We start from the raw sequence: 17,716 nt of genomic DNA on the forward strand, positions 1-17,716 counted from the left end.
CTAAAACGAAAAGAAGGGAACGGCAAATTGTCAAAATACTCAAGATTATTATCTGCCATGCCCATGACATCATCATTTCTCAAAATTAATCTCCGTCCCTGAGCACCTAACACCCACAGGTGTGAACTTCAGAAACGATTTCCCTAAATCGCCCACAACAAAGAAGTGTTTGAAAGGAAACCTTGTCTCACGCTCCCCGCAGAAAAACACATGTAACCGCATATTTCCTCTCACCCTGAAGATTGCTGTGTGTTTTTCTAGTGAGCTTATGACCTTTTCGGATTTGCTCTGTTGGTTTCGCTAGCTGATGTTAAGACTTGTTACAGTCAGTATCTGTGGAAATATATTCTAGTGTTGACTAATACTCTTATTTAGCTTTCTTTTCCATTCTCAGATATTGGCCATGTTTTTCTTTTTAAATTTTTCTTAAGTAATTTAGTTCATGCGAAGACATGTACGGTATGCACTGAATGAATGTGTGCCTGTTAAAGATGTTTAAAGATGAAAAACGTTTAGGGTATTAACATAACCTTTCCCGTTATCTGATTATTAAGCTTAGGCTACCCAGGGATCATTGTTTCAACTCTCATGTCATGCTTGTGCAATCTTTTCTCTTCTGTGTATTTGACTCCTCACTTGTTTGGGATGGGTGGAGAAAGTGTAAAGCCATCCAAAATAGTATTCTGACACCTTTTGTCAAATAGCTGTGTTCCTGTAGCTCAACTGGAAGAGCATTGCGCCCAAAAGATCGTGGGTTTGATTCCGAGGGAACACACATACAGAAAAAGTATATGCTTTGAATGCATTGTAAGTCAGTTTGGACTGTTTAGTAAAATTAGATTAGATTAGATTAGATTCAACTTTATTGTCATTACACATATACAAGTACAGTGTAACGAAATGTAGTTTAGGTCTAACCAGAAGTGCAGGATATACAGTTAGAAATAAATACAGAATACAATATGAGAGAATATAATACAGTAGGCATGGACTATAAAAATATTTTGCAGTAGGAATGTTCTATGAAAATATGACAGTAGGTATATACTATGAACAATATATACAGATGGCTATATACTATGAACATTAATGTACAGGTGGATATGAACAGATAATAATTTAGACTAAAATAGTGCAAGTGACTTAGGTATGCATAGATTATTGACATTGGCTATTAAAGTTGCAGTGCAATAGGTGAGTTAATGCAGTTGTGGAAGTTACGGTGGAGTATACGAGTTAAAATACACTCATGTGGCTTTAATATAAAATCTGTGGTTATATTGGAGTGGTTGTTTGTTTAATGTTCATCACAAACTTCAAACACTCTTGAATAAATATTTTTGTCTGATAACAGTGTATAGTCTATTATCTTTTAAATCATATATTTTGTATATCGATACTGCTTTCCGTCATGGTTAGACGCCTTGAAAAATATTCAGCCACTGAAACTCTTTTCATTTTAATGTATTTGAATGTGGTACATTTCCATTGATCCATCTGATGTCACAGATGTCACGATCACTCGGGTACAGGGAGAGGTCACATGAGTGACTTAAATATGTAGTGAAACTGATCACGTTGAACCTTGACACTGTTAAAGTCTAAATGTTTTGCCCCTCTCATTGTTGATTTACCAGACACAGGTTTGCTCTCAGAATTCCAGTGTGATTATCAGTAACCCATGTATGTGTGTTTGTAGATACATTACATTGGTATTAGACCAAAGTAACTTTGACCAAGTCTTCTGTAGTCGTTTTCAAAGACAGGGCCCGAGACTAGTCCAGACTAAAATGTATGTTTGAGTCTGAACTGACAACAATCTTAAAATATATCAGTGCAACTGTTTTGTCTCAAGCTGCACACCAGCGATGTAATATCCTGAGACATGATTATAAAAGCTATTTAAATGTAACTTGAATTGAACTAAGGCTCCATCGCTCTGTACAAGGCTTGTGTATTCCTACAATATGTTTCGTTGAGTCCCATTCAACGATTTCCTATGTGGTTTGACATAGACAGTCAGTGAACGCTGAACACACATTTTGTTCCTTTTTGGACATAGGACATCATTGTCTTTTCTTTCTTAGTTTGCTCATAGCATGATTTTGAAGGTGCTTGTAATATCTGTTTTAACTGACTGGGTTAATCTGGATATATAAATTGGATTATAAAAGCTATTTAAATGTAACTTGAATTGAACTAAGGCCTAGTCCTGGCTTAATCTAAGCCATCTCTGGGAAACCGCCCCCCATAGGTTCTAAAGCTAAACTGGAACGCTCCTATTTCTGGTAAAAGTATTCATACGCGCAGTTTTGATGACCTCATATTTGTATATGTAACATATTTTTGTTATTTGCCAACCAGCTAAAAAAAATGTAACTTAAAAAACAGTGCTGTGTCATAAAAAGAAGTAAATCTCTGGAACTCTGTCGTTAAAGTTTTTTTTCCTCTTCATCACAAATTCAAGAAGCACGTAATGCATACTAATGTCATCACAAAATACGACTCTGTGCTCTCTCTAACTGGTTCCAACAAAAAGCCAGACAGTTTCAGCTATGCCAATTTTAGCATGCCTGGTATGTTTATGAAACCTAATGGGTTATGCTAAGCAGATGGCTGTGTGTGGAGGAAACCATGCTGTTCATCCCTGTCTGGATAGGTGTTATCTCAGCATACAACATATATTATGTAGTATAGCTCTTGCATTTAAATCCAGAACAGGTTATAGTGGTAAGAGATTGTTGGAGTGCTACAAACTATGATGCTCATAATAATGAGATAAAAATAGGGTTTTAAAAAAGTTATTTAGAAACAAGTTGCTTAAGCATGTGCCAGGGACAGGATAAGGGCCAAAGAAAATTCAAAGAGATGTGAGAGTGTTACATGAGAGAAAATTGATCTGTGAGAGAATAGATTAATGGAGAAGTATTTGCTTTTTTAATCGACCCTTAAAAGTAGGTTTGTTGTGAGATTCCAAGACAAGAGAGTTATTTGTGTGTGAGGTTGTGTGTTTGCGTGTGTATAGGTAATGCACTAAATATAAGGTTTATCAAACTTGTGCTTGTTAGCTAAACTTCCACTATTTGAAATATGTCTAAATATGCCTTAAATTGTCTTTGAGGGTTGGGTCATGAATCACTTGAGTTCCTTACAAAGGTGTGTGTTTGCGGGCACTTTCTTAATATACAAGTTCTCACTTTTAACCTCCCCTAATTTGTGAGACCAGTCTTTCCAGCTACATGAACATTAAGAAATATACTCACGTTAACTTGCACTCAAACACACACATTTTTACTTTTATGTTTTCTTGAGCTTAAATGTTTTGTATATAAATATGATTTTTGTTAGGTTTGACTTTGTTAGCATATTTACTTTACTTTACAAACATGTTGTTCAAAGCATTTATGGTACGCGTTTTATCACATGTTGCTTCATGTTTGTTCCTCATATGTAGTGCAGAATGAGTTTTATCAAACACTCACCATGAGACACTTTTTCTCTTTCCTCGCTTCATCCATAGCAGGTTTCAGATATTCAATGCTTCCCATTTCTTTAGATAACAATGAGAATCTGTGAGATGTAAAAGTGTGTTTATATCTCTTACCATCAACAACATAAACAAATGTTATGTTGCCCAAATTTTCAGGAGACCTCCACAAAGAAATTTATATTTATTAATATAAATTAATATACAAAATAAATATCAAATAAATTGTAATATAATAAACAAACACAGAGAGGAATTTAACTTCGGGCCATGCGCGGGCGTCCTTTGAATCTTGTGTTTGTTAATGTATGCTAGTAATTGCTTGCTAATGTTGCATTTCAGACAGACTTCAGCACTTCCTCTATTTGATTTTTGCTTCTGTCCTTTTTTAACATGACCCGTATCACAAATTTCTATTTAATCACCCAAGCAAAATATAACAGAGGATGCGCTTTTGTACAGTAATGTCAGAAACATAGTTTCAGGTGAATAAAAAAGGGTGAACTGAACAAAGACAAAGTATATAGGCCATTCACTTCATTATATTACAAAATGCAGTGCATTATGCAAATTAAGTTGCAAAGTTCAAGTATACAAGGTGTAGACTCCCCAAAATCAGTTTCCTGGGTTTGTTTTTGTTTTATATCAATGCATTCTCTGGTCACTTCTGTAGTGTGCTTCCTGTTACTGTTCAATCAAATCACACACACGGCCCACAATTGCATGCAATCGCACAGGTCTTTGCTGTACAGGAAACAGACACACTGTGTTATTTGCTGTGTCCACAAAAGCCGATGTGAAAGTAGTCAAAACTTGAACTATGAAGCTTTGTGACTAAATCTCTAAGATATATTCTGTTTGACTTATTTGTGCGCTCATAAAAATATTGACATACATTTTTCCCATTCATGCTATACTGAACTGCTTCTAAAATAAGAAAGGTGGTTGAAATAGGATTACTATAAACACAGTGAATTTAGGGATGCACTGATATGTAAATTTTGACCGATAATGAGAACATATTATTCTTAAACATTAGTAGCTGATAACCGATTTATTGGCCGATATACAGTATCTTAAGCATTACTATAAAATTCTGTAAGACTGAAACGAAAATGCAAAAAGTCGACTACTGCTTTTACTTGAAAACACTGCAGAAAACAAGGTGACCATTAGTTATCTTTCCCCCCCTGAAAATCATGTAGCAAGCCTACTTTACACTAGGTAAAGATTCTTTAACCTTAAAACTTTTCTGGTATATTTTTTATTTATTAAAAAAATTATATATGTTCTTCCAGAGCGCCCCAGAGCTTTTTCTTAGTAGCCACAAGTCTAACAGGTCTCAAGACAGAAAGCACGCAGACATCATTCAGATTTAAACAATATCCTTTAGTTCGTACAATGTACACATTCATAAATACTGTATCTACATACTGTGCCTACATCAGCAACGTTTTGCTAATAGCAGTAAGTGAATGATCATGACAGAAAGACATTACTGTACACAATATGTTAACTGTGAGCAGCGTGCAGCTGAAGAAGTTTAGCCAGAGGGAAGGATTTATCGGGTTATACTATATCGGCCTAAATTTGTATTATCGGCCGATAGCAATAACATAAAAATGACCATATATCGCCCAATACCGATATGGCCGATAATTTATTGTGCATCTCTAATGAAAATGCGAATGAATCTGCCTGAACATGCTACTTTTTCTTTGTACTTTATTGTGCCAGACCAGCACTGTATTTGCACAGTTTGAGATGCATATATAATATCATAGCAAGTTTGGATTTGCTATATTTTTTCCAGATTAATATCTATTGGAAAAAGAAGTCCAAAATGTTATTGAGTCTTTGCACATTGGCGTAGATAACAGATGTGTTTATAGTCACTCAGAGCAGATATGCCGAGGATACACAGAGGAAAAGACTGAAAATGATTAATTATTAATCATAATGAACTATGTAACTGTAGCCTAATGTGTAAATGTATGTTTTTGTGTTGTTAAACTAGCTGGCTTACAGCAGTCAGCCAAAAAACTTAAATTTTTATGCCAACAATTGTTTTTAAGCATCTTTTATCTTATTCTATGAGGCTTGTAGGGCTGCTCGATTATGACAAAAATCATAATCACGATGACTTTGGTCAATATTGAGATCACGATCATTAAACACGATTACTCACTGACTTTTGAAACAACATAGGAAAATTTTGAGAAAACAACCACAAGAAAACAGAGGATTCTTGCAAAATGGAATGTAGGACAATAATCGTTTTATCTCCGTTATTTTGTTTTTGTTATTGTTGAAGGGTAAAATTGTCGAACACTATAAATCTTCGATTAATTGCACAGCCCTAGAGGCTTGTACCTAAATAAGCACGAGACAACTAGACGGGATTAGACTTCACTTCAAGTCTGAGCAATGCATCAATTTACTGATATTTTGTAACCACAGTGACTTGAGACCCTTTATTAAAAAACTAATGCAATGACTAACTGATGAACAGTCTGCTTTAAAGAAGACCAGTCTGTTTAAAAGAGTCAGCTATACAATCCAGCCTGGATAACAGTTTTGTTTGTCCTTTTCTGTGTTTCTCATCTCCAAGAACTAATGTAATTATGTGTTGTTTATCTATTTTTTCAATATTGATTACATTTTTCAAATCTTTTGCCAGGGCGACAAAAACAATGGGTTTGACGTACTATATCATAACATGAAACATGGCCAGATATCCAGCAAGGAGCTTTCAGACTTCATCAGAGAGAGGTAATGCTTCTTTTTTAACTACTGAAGTATTTTGGTGCCCATTTGTGTATGTAGGACACTACACTGCAACCAGCTAACACAGTTAGGTTGTGACGACATACCTGTAACGTACCATATTCATCGCAGTGACGTACCAAATAAAATCGTTTTTTATTCCATTAAACAATAAACATCCCTCACATGGAGGAATAAATCAATTTCTTAGTTTCTGGAACGTAAACTACAATTCTAAGTAATGAAACGTCCTTAGAATGTGGTCATAAAGTAATGTCACTGTGACCAAATCTGACGTTGTAAGAACGAACTGTGTTTGCTGCGATGTTATATACAGTGATCACAGCTTAAAGCATACTTTTTTATATAATGAACTGTTGCATTGACTATAGTTCAATGTGTGTGTGTGTGTGTGTGTGTGTGTGTGTGTGTATATATATTGATAGTTTATGTAAGCTAATGCATTAGTTAATGTTAACAAACACAACCTTAATGTAAAGTTCTGGCAATTACACTATATGAACAAACAGATGAGATTTCATCGCCTGCAAAATGACATTGCAAAAATGGCAGTCCTAGAAATTTGAAAAGCAAATGCATTGCAGTGTAAACAAAGCCAGTGATTCACAACAAACATTTCTATTTCCGCAACTTCTAAAATCACTCCAGTCAGTATGTTTAGAAAACATACACAAGAGGGCATTGTAATAACATACTCTCTAAAAGTTCAGAGAATAAAGCTTTTTGTAATTCCATAGTTTCTGACATTATGATCAGTTCGCCTGTCCAAGGGTTAAACATTCTTCTTCAGATCTAACCTGTCTCATTAAAATAAATGGATGCAAACATGTATCAAGTATATATTTTCCGAAGGAAACTATTTTAAAATGTTTCTCACAAGACCATCCAAATGATTTGTTCGGCATGAACCAGATAGTCCAAGACCGCATCGTTCATCAACATCCTCTCATTTGTCATGGTCCAAACAGTCTTGTGAACATCATGACTGACAGCTGTATTTTGAAATACCACTGCATCTTTGAAAAAGATACACTAGAAGTTTTATTTTTGAATTACGTTGAAGAATTTATTCATGGTCTTGTAATATATCTTTTAAAAGAAAATTGTTGCGAGACAAACTTGCGTTTGTCTCCCCCTTCTGGACACTTGACAAGTAATTCAATTCTCAAACTGATTTGTCGGGATTTAAAAAAATCTTTTGGACATTTTGTGGGCAACAAATTATGTTTGTAGTATTGACAATTTCCAGTATTTCTTATTGTTAAATTATACAGTTATATAGAGTTAAATAAAACATTTAATGGATTAAGAAGACAAGTTTGCTTGATTAATTCACACATTTCCCGTTTTCTTTCTCAGGGCCTCCATAGAGGAGGCATATTCAAGGTCAATGTCCAAACTGGCAAAGAATGCAAGCAACTACTCTCAGCTAGGGTAAGACTGCCGTGTGTGTGTGTGTGTGTGTGTGTGTGTGTGTGTGTGTGTGTGTGTGTCGGTTTAAAATCCCATCGGGGTTCATTACGAACCCCGCTTTAATGATTTATTTATAATGAGTTGGAAACCCACATCATTTCAACCTCTCTGGAGGTTCATCACATATAACCATGAAAGCTGAAGTTCACTACAAAACAAAAAAGAAAAGAATCCCCACAGCTGTTCGCTGTGCACTATTGCACATCGCTTACCTGAACATTTTGGAATCTTTACACTGTAAAAACTTTATTCTGGCAAGCTTGCTGTACTTTCCTGTTAATGCTAGACGTATTGCTACTCTGGCATCACTTCATAAGCTACTTCAAAAGATCTTCAGGAAAAAAAGCCATTAACACTTTGTTATTTTTAATATAGTCTAGGAATTGCCAAAGTGTTTGTAATGAATACTGGTATGTGTGTGTGAAATTAAAGTATGCTTTCCATCTGTGCAGTACTTTATTTCCAAGGACATTAATTTCACTCCCTTATATATTATCGTGTCAAAACAGACATTATAGTCCCATTAAACCGTTTGCATTTTGCTAGTACTGAGCTCTTTCCATTAAAAACACCCAGGAGCAGTGGATTAATCTGATATTGAGAGAATAAACCTGGTGTTAAATCACCAATCATGTTGAACACATTTTGCATTTTATTTGTGCTATGTGAGAAGAGTTTTATATTTGTTCCGCAGGACACTTGCACCAGTGTGGGACGTGTTTAAACAGTCCACAGAGAAACTGGCTGCGTGTCACATGGAGCTGGTCCGCAATCTGCAGGAGCTCATCAAGGAAGTCCAGAAATATATAGAGGAACAAGCCAAAAATCATAAGAAGGTATGATGGCTGCCGTCATCTTTGGCCTTTGATTAATTTCCATGTTAGTTTGCTCATAGCATGCCACATGTCGAAGGTTCAACCTAATTCTTCATATTTTCAACTAAATGGGGCAATGTGCAGTACACACGGCACTCTTTAAAAGAGATCAGGGGTCTGGATTAGAATTACTGAAAGCAAAAACTTAAAATACATTTTCTTTGGAATGACACAGGTTGGCCCTTTAATTAATGTTAATATTTCATTGAAAAAAATAAAGTAATTAAAAAATATTTAGAAGGGAAAGGGTTATTTGGAATTGAAGCATTGATTCATTGGATCTCATTCATAAAACAAGACCATTTAAATGTATTGGACACATTTTGAAAGCTTCTCAATCATGTCTAATTATTTTTGTTTGGAAAGCCTCATTACTTTATTTCTTACTTCAGTTGACTACGGTGTGCTGCTTGCTGTCAGAATACTTCAGGTTTTGTAAAAACACACAAGACCTTGCATAATGTTATAACATGGTAACTCTTTACAATAAGGGTCCATTTGTTAACATTCCAAACTTGGGTAAATGTATTTGTTTTGTTGAACACAAAGGAAGCTATTTGGAAATATTCCACCAATAGTATTTATTTTGCCAACTATAGCTGTAAATGGGGGATGATATCTTTGGTTACTGACATTTTTCCAAATATCTTCCTTTGTGTTCAGCAGAACAAATACGTTTATACAAGTTTGGGTCAACCTGAGGGCGAGTAAATAATGACAGAATATTTGGGTGAAAAATCGCTTTTAAGAAATTGTTTTTACCAAACATGAATGATACATTTTTGATGGGTGGGGGAATATAGAATAACCTAATAGATGGGCAGGGCTAAATTAGATTTTTTTATGAACATCAACCATTTTTTTTGTCTTACAGTTACAGTAGTAGCTCATTCTAAATTTATGAGGTGTTTTCAGCCTAGTGCTGTGATAAAACATAAAACAAATTTCTGCGTGTAGGACAGTAAGGTTTGCCTTAAATCCATTTTCTTTTGCTTCTTAAACTAATGCATGCTTAGGGAAGTGTATTTTTTAACCAATTTTCACCTAAAAATGTTAGAAGTGAAATAAAGCTTATCTTTAATACCATACATACCGGTAATTTTTAGTTATGACCTTGTTTTTATTGCAATTAATTTAGGAATTGATTTCATTTTCAAAAACGCAGCAATGTGCCAAGTTGAATCTGCACAATGAATAATGTCTAGAGAATGATGACAAATTATTTTATAATTATTTATCATATTAAACTAGCAAGAATGGGTTTATTTTAACATTACGACAGGGTAATGTGGGGGAGCTCATGTAAATAGACAATGCAAATAATCTAAATGGTTTTAAAATTGGCATCATTCATCTTGTATTTAAGTGTTCTATAACATTTGGTGTCGTGGACATATATCATAGCATTATCTAATGGATGGGACCAATTTTGAACAGATTTTCATATGGATTCTGGGCTGACAGCTGATCTCATGTTTGTTATTCAGTTATAGAATAGTTCATTAGCTATAGTATAACATCCTATCAAGTGTTGCATGACTCATTGCCAATTTTCTGATGTCATTTTTTGTAAAGCATTGGTTAATTAACCGTTTATAATTAATCTCTGCTCAAACGTAATTTTCTGCTTCCATTCGTTTATAAAGATATGACGTTACACTTTATTTGAAGTTGTCTTTGTTACAGTATAATTACACAAATGCAAAGTTCTGATTAATATTAATAAACAACTTGTGCTTACTATAAGGCTAGGTTTAGTTTTAGAATTGGTTGCTTGTCATTTACATTTACTTTAATGGCAGTGCATATGTAACATCTACTGTATAAGAAGGACACGGAATTAGAAAAAAAGTCACCATACCAGTGCTACCGAGATGATTGTCTGAATCTTGTTTTGTTACCAAAATATTGTGCTGCATGTAGGCTACATCAGATTTTTATTTGCAAATAAGCAATTATTATTATTAGCAAATAAGAATGCTGTTTCTGGCTTGCAGTCAAAGGAGGAAGTGGCATCCACGCTGGATGCTGTGCAGAATATCCAGACTGTGTCACAGGCCTTACAGAAAAGCAAGGAGAACTACGTCAGCAAGACCCTTGAACAAGAACGCATGCGCAAAGAGGGAGCCACACAGCGAGACGTGGAAAAGGTACTGAGACAAATGTACTCTTAAGTATTGTTTTACAAAAAAAAGCTAAATCAGGTCCTTTAAGTATTGACTGTAGAGACATTAGAATCTCCCTCATGTTTTTGCCCTGGATAGTTTGAGGAAAAGCCTTTTTTGCTCGACAAAATATGAAAATTGTGGCGTATTTAAATGTGATTTGAAATCTTTTACAGTTAGTGCTATGAAACTATGTACGAAGGCTTTTTTATATAGCACTGTGAATGTAATGGTCCAGTAGTCATCACAGTTGGTACAGCCAATGTACTTGTATTTTGTAAAATCATATATGCTATATATTTCATACATTTCGATGTACTTTGCTTCCCTGAATTCTCTGTAAAGCAGCCTTTATAAAATGCTATTGGAAAAGCGCTATAGAAATCTTTTTAAATTCAATAAAATAGCAAAATCGGAAGTACCCCTTTCAACCTGCTTAAACACTAGAGCAATGCCCTTGCCTCCTCGTGATTCACTGCCAAAGGAAATGTCTCCATAATTAAAGTGCTGTTGCCTGTCATGCATTTCAATGGCAATTTCACAATTAGAGTTTAACAATTATTGTTGACATACACCCTTAACAGTGTTTACACTTGTCAATTTCACATCTTCTGTAAAAGTCTTGCTTGTTTCTTTGAAGGCTGGATTGAAGGTCAAGAAAGCCACCGAGTCCTATAAGTCATACGTAGAGAAATACGCCACTGCGAAGACAGAATTTGAGCACAGAATGACAGAAACCGCACAGGTATGACTACGTATTAATGTGATGTGCTGACATGGTTTGTTGTTTTCTGTACTGGATGTGTGTGATTAATTTTTAAGCCTTTTTATTACTTTTTACATTTGAAATGATCAGTTTGACTTGGATTTACAGTATTAAAACGCTACACGTAGATTTTTCATTCTCAAACTAGAGCGAAGGAATTCTTAAAGGTAGAAAACCTCTTTATTGATGCTTCCTCATATGATCCACAGACACATGCACAAACACTTTTTCCCTTGTGGTCACACATGCTCTGCCTCATACTGTCATTATCTTGTTTCCACTCATTTCCTGGTGTTTTTCCTCATCTTCTCCTTAAATCTTCTAAAACCCAACTGTCAGTCTGAGAGGAGCGTAAACAGCAAATCAGGCATACGGCCATTTCTTATACACATGCTGTCACACGCACAAGCTTATTCATTATCACTGTGTTTGTGTGTGTATAATAGCGCTTCTTAACCACCCGGACCACCCGGATCAGCTATTCATAGAATTGTGCCAACAACATAAGAAGGGGTCTTATGTAGACACGCACATGTGGTGGAAAGAGATTCTGGTCTGATGTATCATTTCTAATGTCTACTTTCATCTGATGCAGTCTTTCAGCGTGGCTTTTTTCCATAATGAATGAAAATAGCATTCTGCAAAAAACGGCTTTTGAACGGTTTGAGAAAGTAATTTGAAGGTTATTTTGTGTGTGTACAGAAATTCCAGGGAATTGAAGAGGAACATATCTTGCGTATGCAGGAGATTATTCATTCGTACTCGCAGTCGGTTGAGGAGACGCACATACAGATTGGAGTGGTGAGCAGACAAACAAACAAACACACACATTATCTACTGTTTATTATTACATTATATACACTACTATAGCAAGATATAAATCTGTATACATCTTTATATATCGTCATAATAATATTTATATTCATATAGATATGAGATATGAGTTCCTTCTTAAATCCATAGAGGGCGCCAAACACTCATATAGATGGTTTTAAAAACAACATAAAATTAAAGCTGCAAGCAGCCTTTAAGCGGGTTTCGAGTTTTAAGGCAGTCAAAAGCAGTCATGCATTCATGAACAGTTTAGGGGGTTCACACCTCAACACACGCATTAAGGATCAAAGTCCAACACACACACACACAGAAAAATGACAAGTATGAACTCAAAGAAACTATGCATGATTACAGAAACATGCACGTATACTACAAGAACGTTATTTTTCTGACTGTCAAATCATTTGGACAATTCGTTAATGAGTATCCAATTTTCATTGTTGTTGGCTTTTAAATTGGAGAGAACGTGCTTTCAAACTCAAGAAGTCTGAAGTTCCTGGGACGAGACGTTAATTTTCAAAGCGTATCAGAACCTGTAGATGTATAACCGCTGCATAATTACAGTTTTTAGTGCCATTTTTCCCGTTATAGCGCCACCTAGTGTCCAATCACCGCGTTCTTTTTACCGTGAGCTCAGAGCGATGGTCTACACATATGTTTTAAGCCCCGTGAAGCTATCTGAAACCCTTCTCTAACAACGTCCGTTTAAGTGTAATAGGCTTTGCCCAGTTCAGTTTATGGCCCCCACTACCGTGTATGAATAGAAATTTCATCTTCTTTTCGAGTACTTTTGATGTTCACACTCCACAGAAGCACTCTGCGTTTGTTTGGTTCCAATAGGGCGTAAAACCGCGAAGTAGTTAGCAATAGTAGGTTTTTAACGTTATCATCGATATCTAATGGACCGTTTTATTGACAGCAATGCTTCAAGAGGCAAAGTTGTTCAGAATGAGAAGAGCTATCATATGATGTAAATAGTTTGGGTATATGTCAAATGTCACGTGATACACAATTGTTTAAGAATTGAAATGCGCGTCAAATTTGCCATTTTCACTGGTTTAGCGCCACCTAGTGTCCAAACGCCACCTTCTTTTGTATGTGACCTCGGAGTGATGGTCTACATATATGACCCAAGCCCCATGATGATGTGTTAATCCGTTCTGGATTTATGGCCATTTTAATGTGATAGGCTCCGCCCAGTTCCGTTTTTGGCCCCCCCCTACCGTGTATGAATACAAATTTCAACTTTTTTTCAATGATTATTTACATTCACACTCCACAGAAGTCATCTGCATTAGTTTGGTTCCGATCGGTTGAAAAACCAGGGACTAGTTCGCGAAAGTAGGTTTTTGGCATCATCAGCGATAACTCACGATCCGTTTGATCGAAAGAAACATTTCCAGAGGCAAAGTTGTTCAGAATGAGAAGAGCTATCATATGATGTAAATAGTTTGGGTATAAGTCAAATATCACGTGATACACAATTGTTTAAGCACTCCAAAAAAGTTTTTTCGCCCCCAGTGGCCGAATGAGTTCATATTTCTTACATACCTTCAGGACCACGAGTCGAACAAGCTCAGCGAGTGTCGTTTCGATCGGCCTCCGTTAACCCTGTCTAATGAGTGCTCAAACTTCGTTGGCCGATGGCGGCCATGTTTTTTGAGAAACCCCAAAGTCCTTTTATACAGTGATGGTGCATGATACAAAGACACAACATACCAAATAATAAGTCGATCGGGCAAACGGTTGGGTAGTTATAGCCCTTTTCGAGTTCATGTATATTATAGCGCCACCTAGTGGCTAAACGGCAATTCCTTTTTACTGTGACCCTGGACTGAGAGTCTACACATAGGGTCCAAGCCACGTGAAGATATCTCAAACGGTTCACGAGTTATGGCCATTTTATTACAATTTTCTACTTCCGGTTCGGACGTTTTGATGCCCCCTAGCGACCCTGAATCGAAATTTCAACTTTTTTTCAATGAATATTTACATTCACACTCCACAGAATTCATCAGCGTTGGTTTGGTTCCGATCGGGCAAGAATCCAGGGACTAGTTCATTTTTATTTTTTTTCATAAAATGCAAATTAGCGGAAAAATTTGCATACCGGAAATGAAATCGGAGATAGCCATTTTTTAAGTTTGGAGCCAAGGATTCAAATGACACCAAACACTTTGTTGTGCGACATCCGGTTTACGAGCATTGAGCCCAAACGCATTAACCATCGCTATAGCGCCACCTATGGGCCGATTTGGCTGGTTCACTGTATCTGAGTAACCTGCACAGATACAACCAATTGACAAAGTCTCGAGTTTCTACGACTTACGGTTTGGGCTGGCCAACGCGTTTTATGGCGGAATAATAATAAAGAAGAATAATAAAAATCCTTACAAATACAATAGGTTTTCAGCCCTACGGGCTCGAAACCCTAAAAACATTACTGTGCATGCATGCTTTTGTGGCCCAAACATAACTTTCGAGTCCCTGTAGATTATTTCTGATCACAATCAAAAGAAATAGCAAGAAAATTCCATTAGCTCGCAAATTAAAAGTATGTCTAGCTAGTTTTACTTTAAGTAAATTAATTAATTGTTACCTGGGTAAACTTAAATGAGACAAACGACCGATTCAACAAATTATTTATTTAATAAATTAACAAACAATACAATTCAGCAAATAGTTTATTTAATACAATAATTATACAATGAAATATTGATATAAATGAAATGAAAAATAACTGCACAGACCGATCAACACACACAGGCCAGAAGTTAACTTCAGGTACGATGTAACAGTCTAGACACAAAGTCAAGCAAACATCATATTGCTTATAAATTGTCCTCATATTAATACAAAAAATATTTACACCTTATTTTAATACACACAGGCAACTCATACAACTGGTTTATAAATGCACCATCTCATTCATAAACACTAAAAAACTAAGACCAAGTCATAAAAGAAAGTCTCCGTTAGTCCTTTTGTTGACCACAGACCTGTTGCATGCTCTGACCAGGGCTTCCACCCAACCACACACTCTTGTGTTCCGCTTGAGCCCGGAGAAAATACGATTTCGATATGTAAATCATTTTAATGTGGTTACTACTACATTTATTCAATTTCTGTTCATATTTATGAGTAAACATTCCGTGGTATTGGGTATTATTTGCATATGCAACACTTGGTGTAAGTGTTCGTCTGTACAAAAGTCCTGAGATCTGGATGGAAGTGTAAATTATTAAACACACATACGAGCACATGAAGACACATCAGGTGGTGCTTATCCAGCACAGATATGTCATGTGTCACAAAAGAGTATTGAGTTAGTCCCTTTCGTTTTCCCATTTCCTGATTACCCAAAAAGGAACATTCTGTCATCATCTGAAGACTGTTGGTAACCGAACAGCGCTGGCCCCCATTCACTTCTATTGTAAAGACACAAAACCAATGCAAGTCAATGGGGGCCAAAGAGTGGTCACCTGGGAAAATACTGTCACTATTCTCATCCTCATTGTAACTCAGCTGTCAGCCTTATCCTTCTCCAAATCCTGTTAGGACTTCAAGCATTGGGAGTGAACGCTATAGAAATAATATGATATGGATTGTGTTTGTTTTTTAAGTGTCTTTTGCCTGGACAGTGTGTTGTATTACAACGTTTGGTAAAGAGTTTTAAAGACCTATCGATCTTGACTCGGTCATGGCCCAAGATGGAGGGATAGACTCTTTCCCTCCGGTAAAAATAAAGAATATCCAGTTTTAAAGGATGCCATGCTTATGGTCATGACTGGTCTTTAGTAGCTGGTAAAGATGTTTTTCTGGTTGATTCTATTGACCGATAGAGTCATTAGTTACGCTGCTTCTTTAAGGCACAAGCCACTCCAGATGTAGCAGTAATGGATGCTCTTGGATGTGTGTGGTTACAAACGTGCCAGGATGGGTGGATCATTGCATGGATCACTGAGAAACGCGGGTAACCAGCTAATCCCCACTCGTGATCAGAACCATTGCAACTGTTTCCCATCAACAAGGAATTCCCAGCAAAAACGGGTCACAAGCTCCATTGATTAAAGGGAAATTCCTCCCAAAAATGTAAGTTCTGTTATTATCTACTTCCCCCTCATGTCATTACTAACCTGCCTGACTTTCTTCTGCACAACACAAAGATATTTCGAAGAACGTTGGTAACCAAACCACAAAGACATTTCTTAAAATATCTCATTTTGTGTTTCACAGAAGAATGAGTTGAATGACATTTACGGGGAATAGATGATGACAGAATTTTTTGGTGAACTTTCCCTTTAGATCCCTGTCTATACTTTGATACTATTGCATTATAGTACAATAGTACATTAATCAAATACAGTTTTTTGTGGTTTTACTGGAAACATAGCGAAAACGGTGATTTGAATGTTTGTATAAAGCAGTTTTCTGAAGGCATATCTCATTTTTACTCTACATGTTTTAGGTTCAACAAGAGTTTGTGAACAACATGGAGAACACTTCTGTGGAAAGCCTCATACAGAAACTGTCAGAAAGCAAAGGGACGGGCAAAGAAAGACCAGGTAACATCCTCACAGCATTCATCTTCAGCACTGATCTGCTCTGGTGTTGCTCTTGATATAATTAACAAGACTGAGGTAATAAGTTCATTTCCAACCGACAACATGGCACATTTCTGTGGGGCATTAGAAAAGAACATTAAGCTGCACTGGAAACACATTAAGTGTGTGTTTTGACTTGATTACTGTAGCATGGAGGTGTTTACACTAGAGGTTTTGCCAAGCTGTGACCCTTACAGGGTTCTTAGCCCGGGTTTGGGGCGGCGCTGACCCGTCACATGTTAACAGTACCGTCACATGCTAAGTGGAATGTCAAGCTCGCCCACCTTAACTCCAGATTAAGTCGGTTGAGCTTGATCGAGCTTGACGCGGCTACACGTCCCCCTGCGCACTCGCTATTTTTCTTCGGTTATTCCTTCACGGTCTTTTGTTTGACCTCCTGCTTCTCCTTCTTTTCACAGGGTGCGATTTTTTTAATCCAGTTTAAGGCTAAAGTTAGTAAACCCAGGTTAATATAAACAAATGTCACAACTGAAACCCAATTTTCTAACATTATATTAGATACGCCACTCTCAGGTAGCCCAATTATACTTTGTAGGAACATATAGTGACCCACAGGGGTCCAGACGCGACGTTCGGGCTCTCGGTCGCCCTCCTTTTGTTTTGCCAGCAGAATTAATTGAGGCTAAAAACTGTTTCAGTCAACAATACATTCTTTCCCTCATATCAAGCTGTTCATTAGGGATTGCGCTGCTGTCAGAGCAATA

The 17,716-nt window shown here is 36.5% G+C and overlaps 1 protein-coding gene across 5 annotated transcripts in view; it reads left to right on the forward strand.

The window, feature by feature from the left end:
* fcho2 (FCH and mu domain containing endocytic adaptor 2) overlaps positions 1 to 17,716 on the forward strand; it is a 41,808-nt gene that overhangs the window by 1,698 nt on the left and 22,394 nt on the right. For all 5 annotated transcript variants that reach the window (XM_079484200.1, XM_079484198.1, XM_079484201.1 and 2 more), the window contains exons 2-8: positions 6,168 to 6,259; positions 7,634 to 7,708; positions 8,442 to 8,583; positions 10,620 to 10,772; positions 11,428 to 11,532; positions 12,256 to 12,354; positions 16,856 to 16,952. In XM_079484200.1, coding sequence (XP_079340326.1) covers positions 6,168 to 6,259; positions 7,634 to 7,708; positions 8,442 to 8,583; positions 10,620 to 10,772; positions 11,428 to 11,532; positions 12,256 to 12,354; positions 16,856 to 16,952 — 763 coding nt within the window. The remainder of the gene's footprint in view (positions 1 to 6,167; positions 6,260 to 7,633; positions 7,709 to 8,441; positions 8,584 to 10,619; positions 10,773 to 11,427; positions 11,533 to 12,255; positions 12,355 to 16,855; positions 16,953 to 17,716) is intronic.

The sequence above is a fragment of the Barbatula barbatula genome (assembly GCF_947034865.1).
Source record: "Barbatula barbatula genome assembly, chromosome: 2".
NCBI lineage: Eukaryota > Metazoa > Chordata > Actinopteri > Cypriniformes > Nemacheilidae > Barbatula > Barbatula barbatula.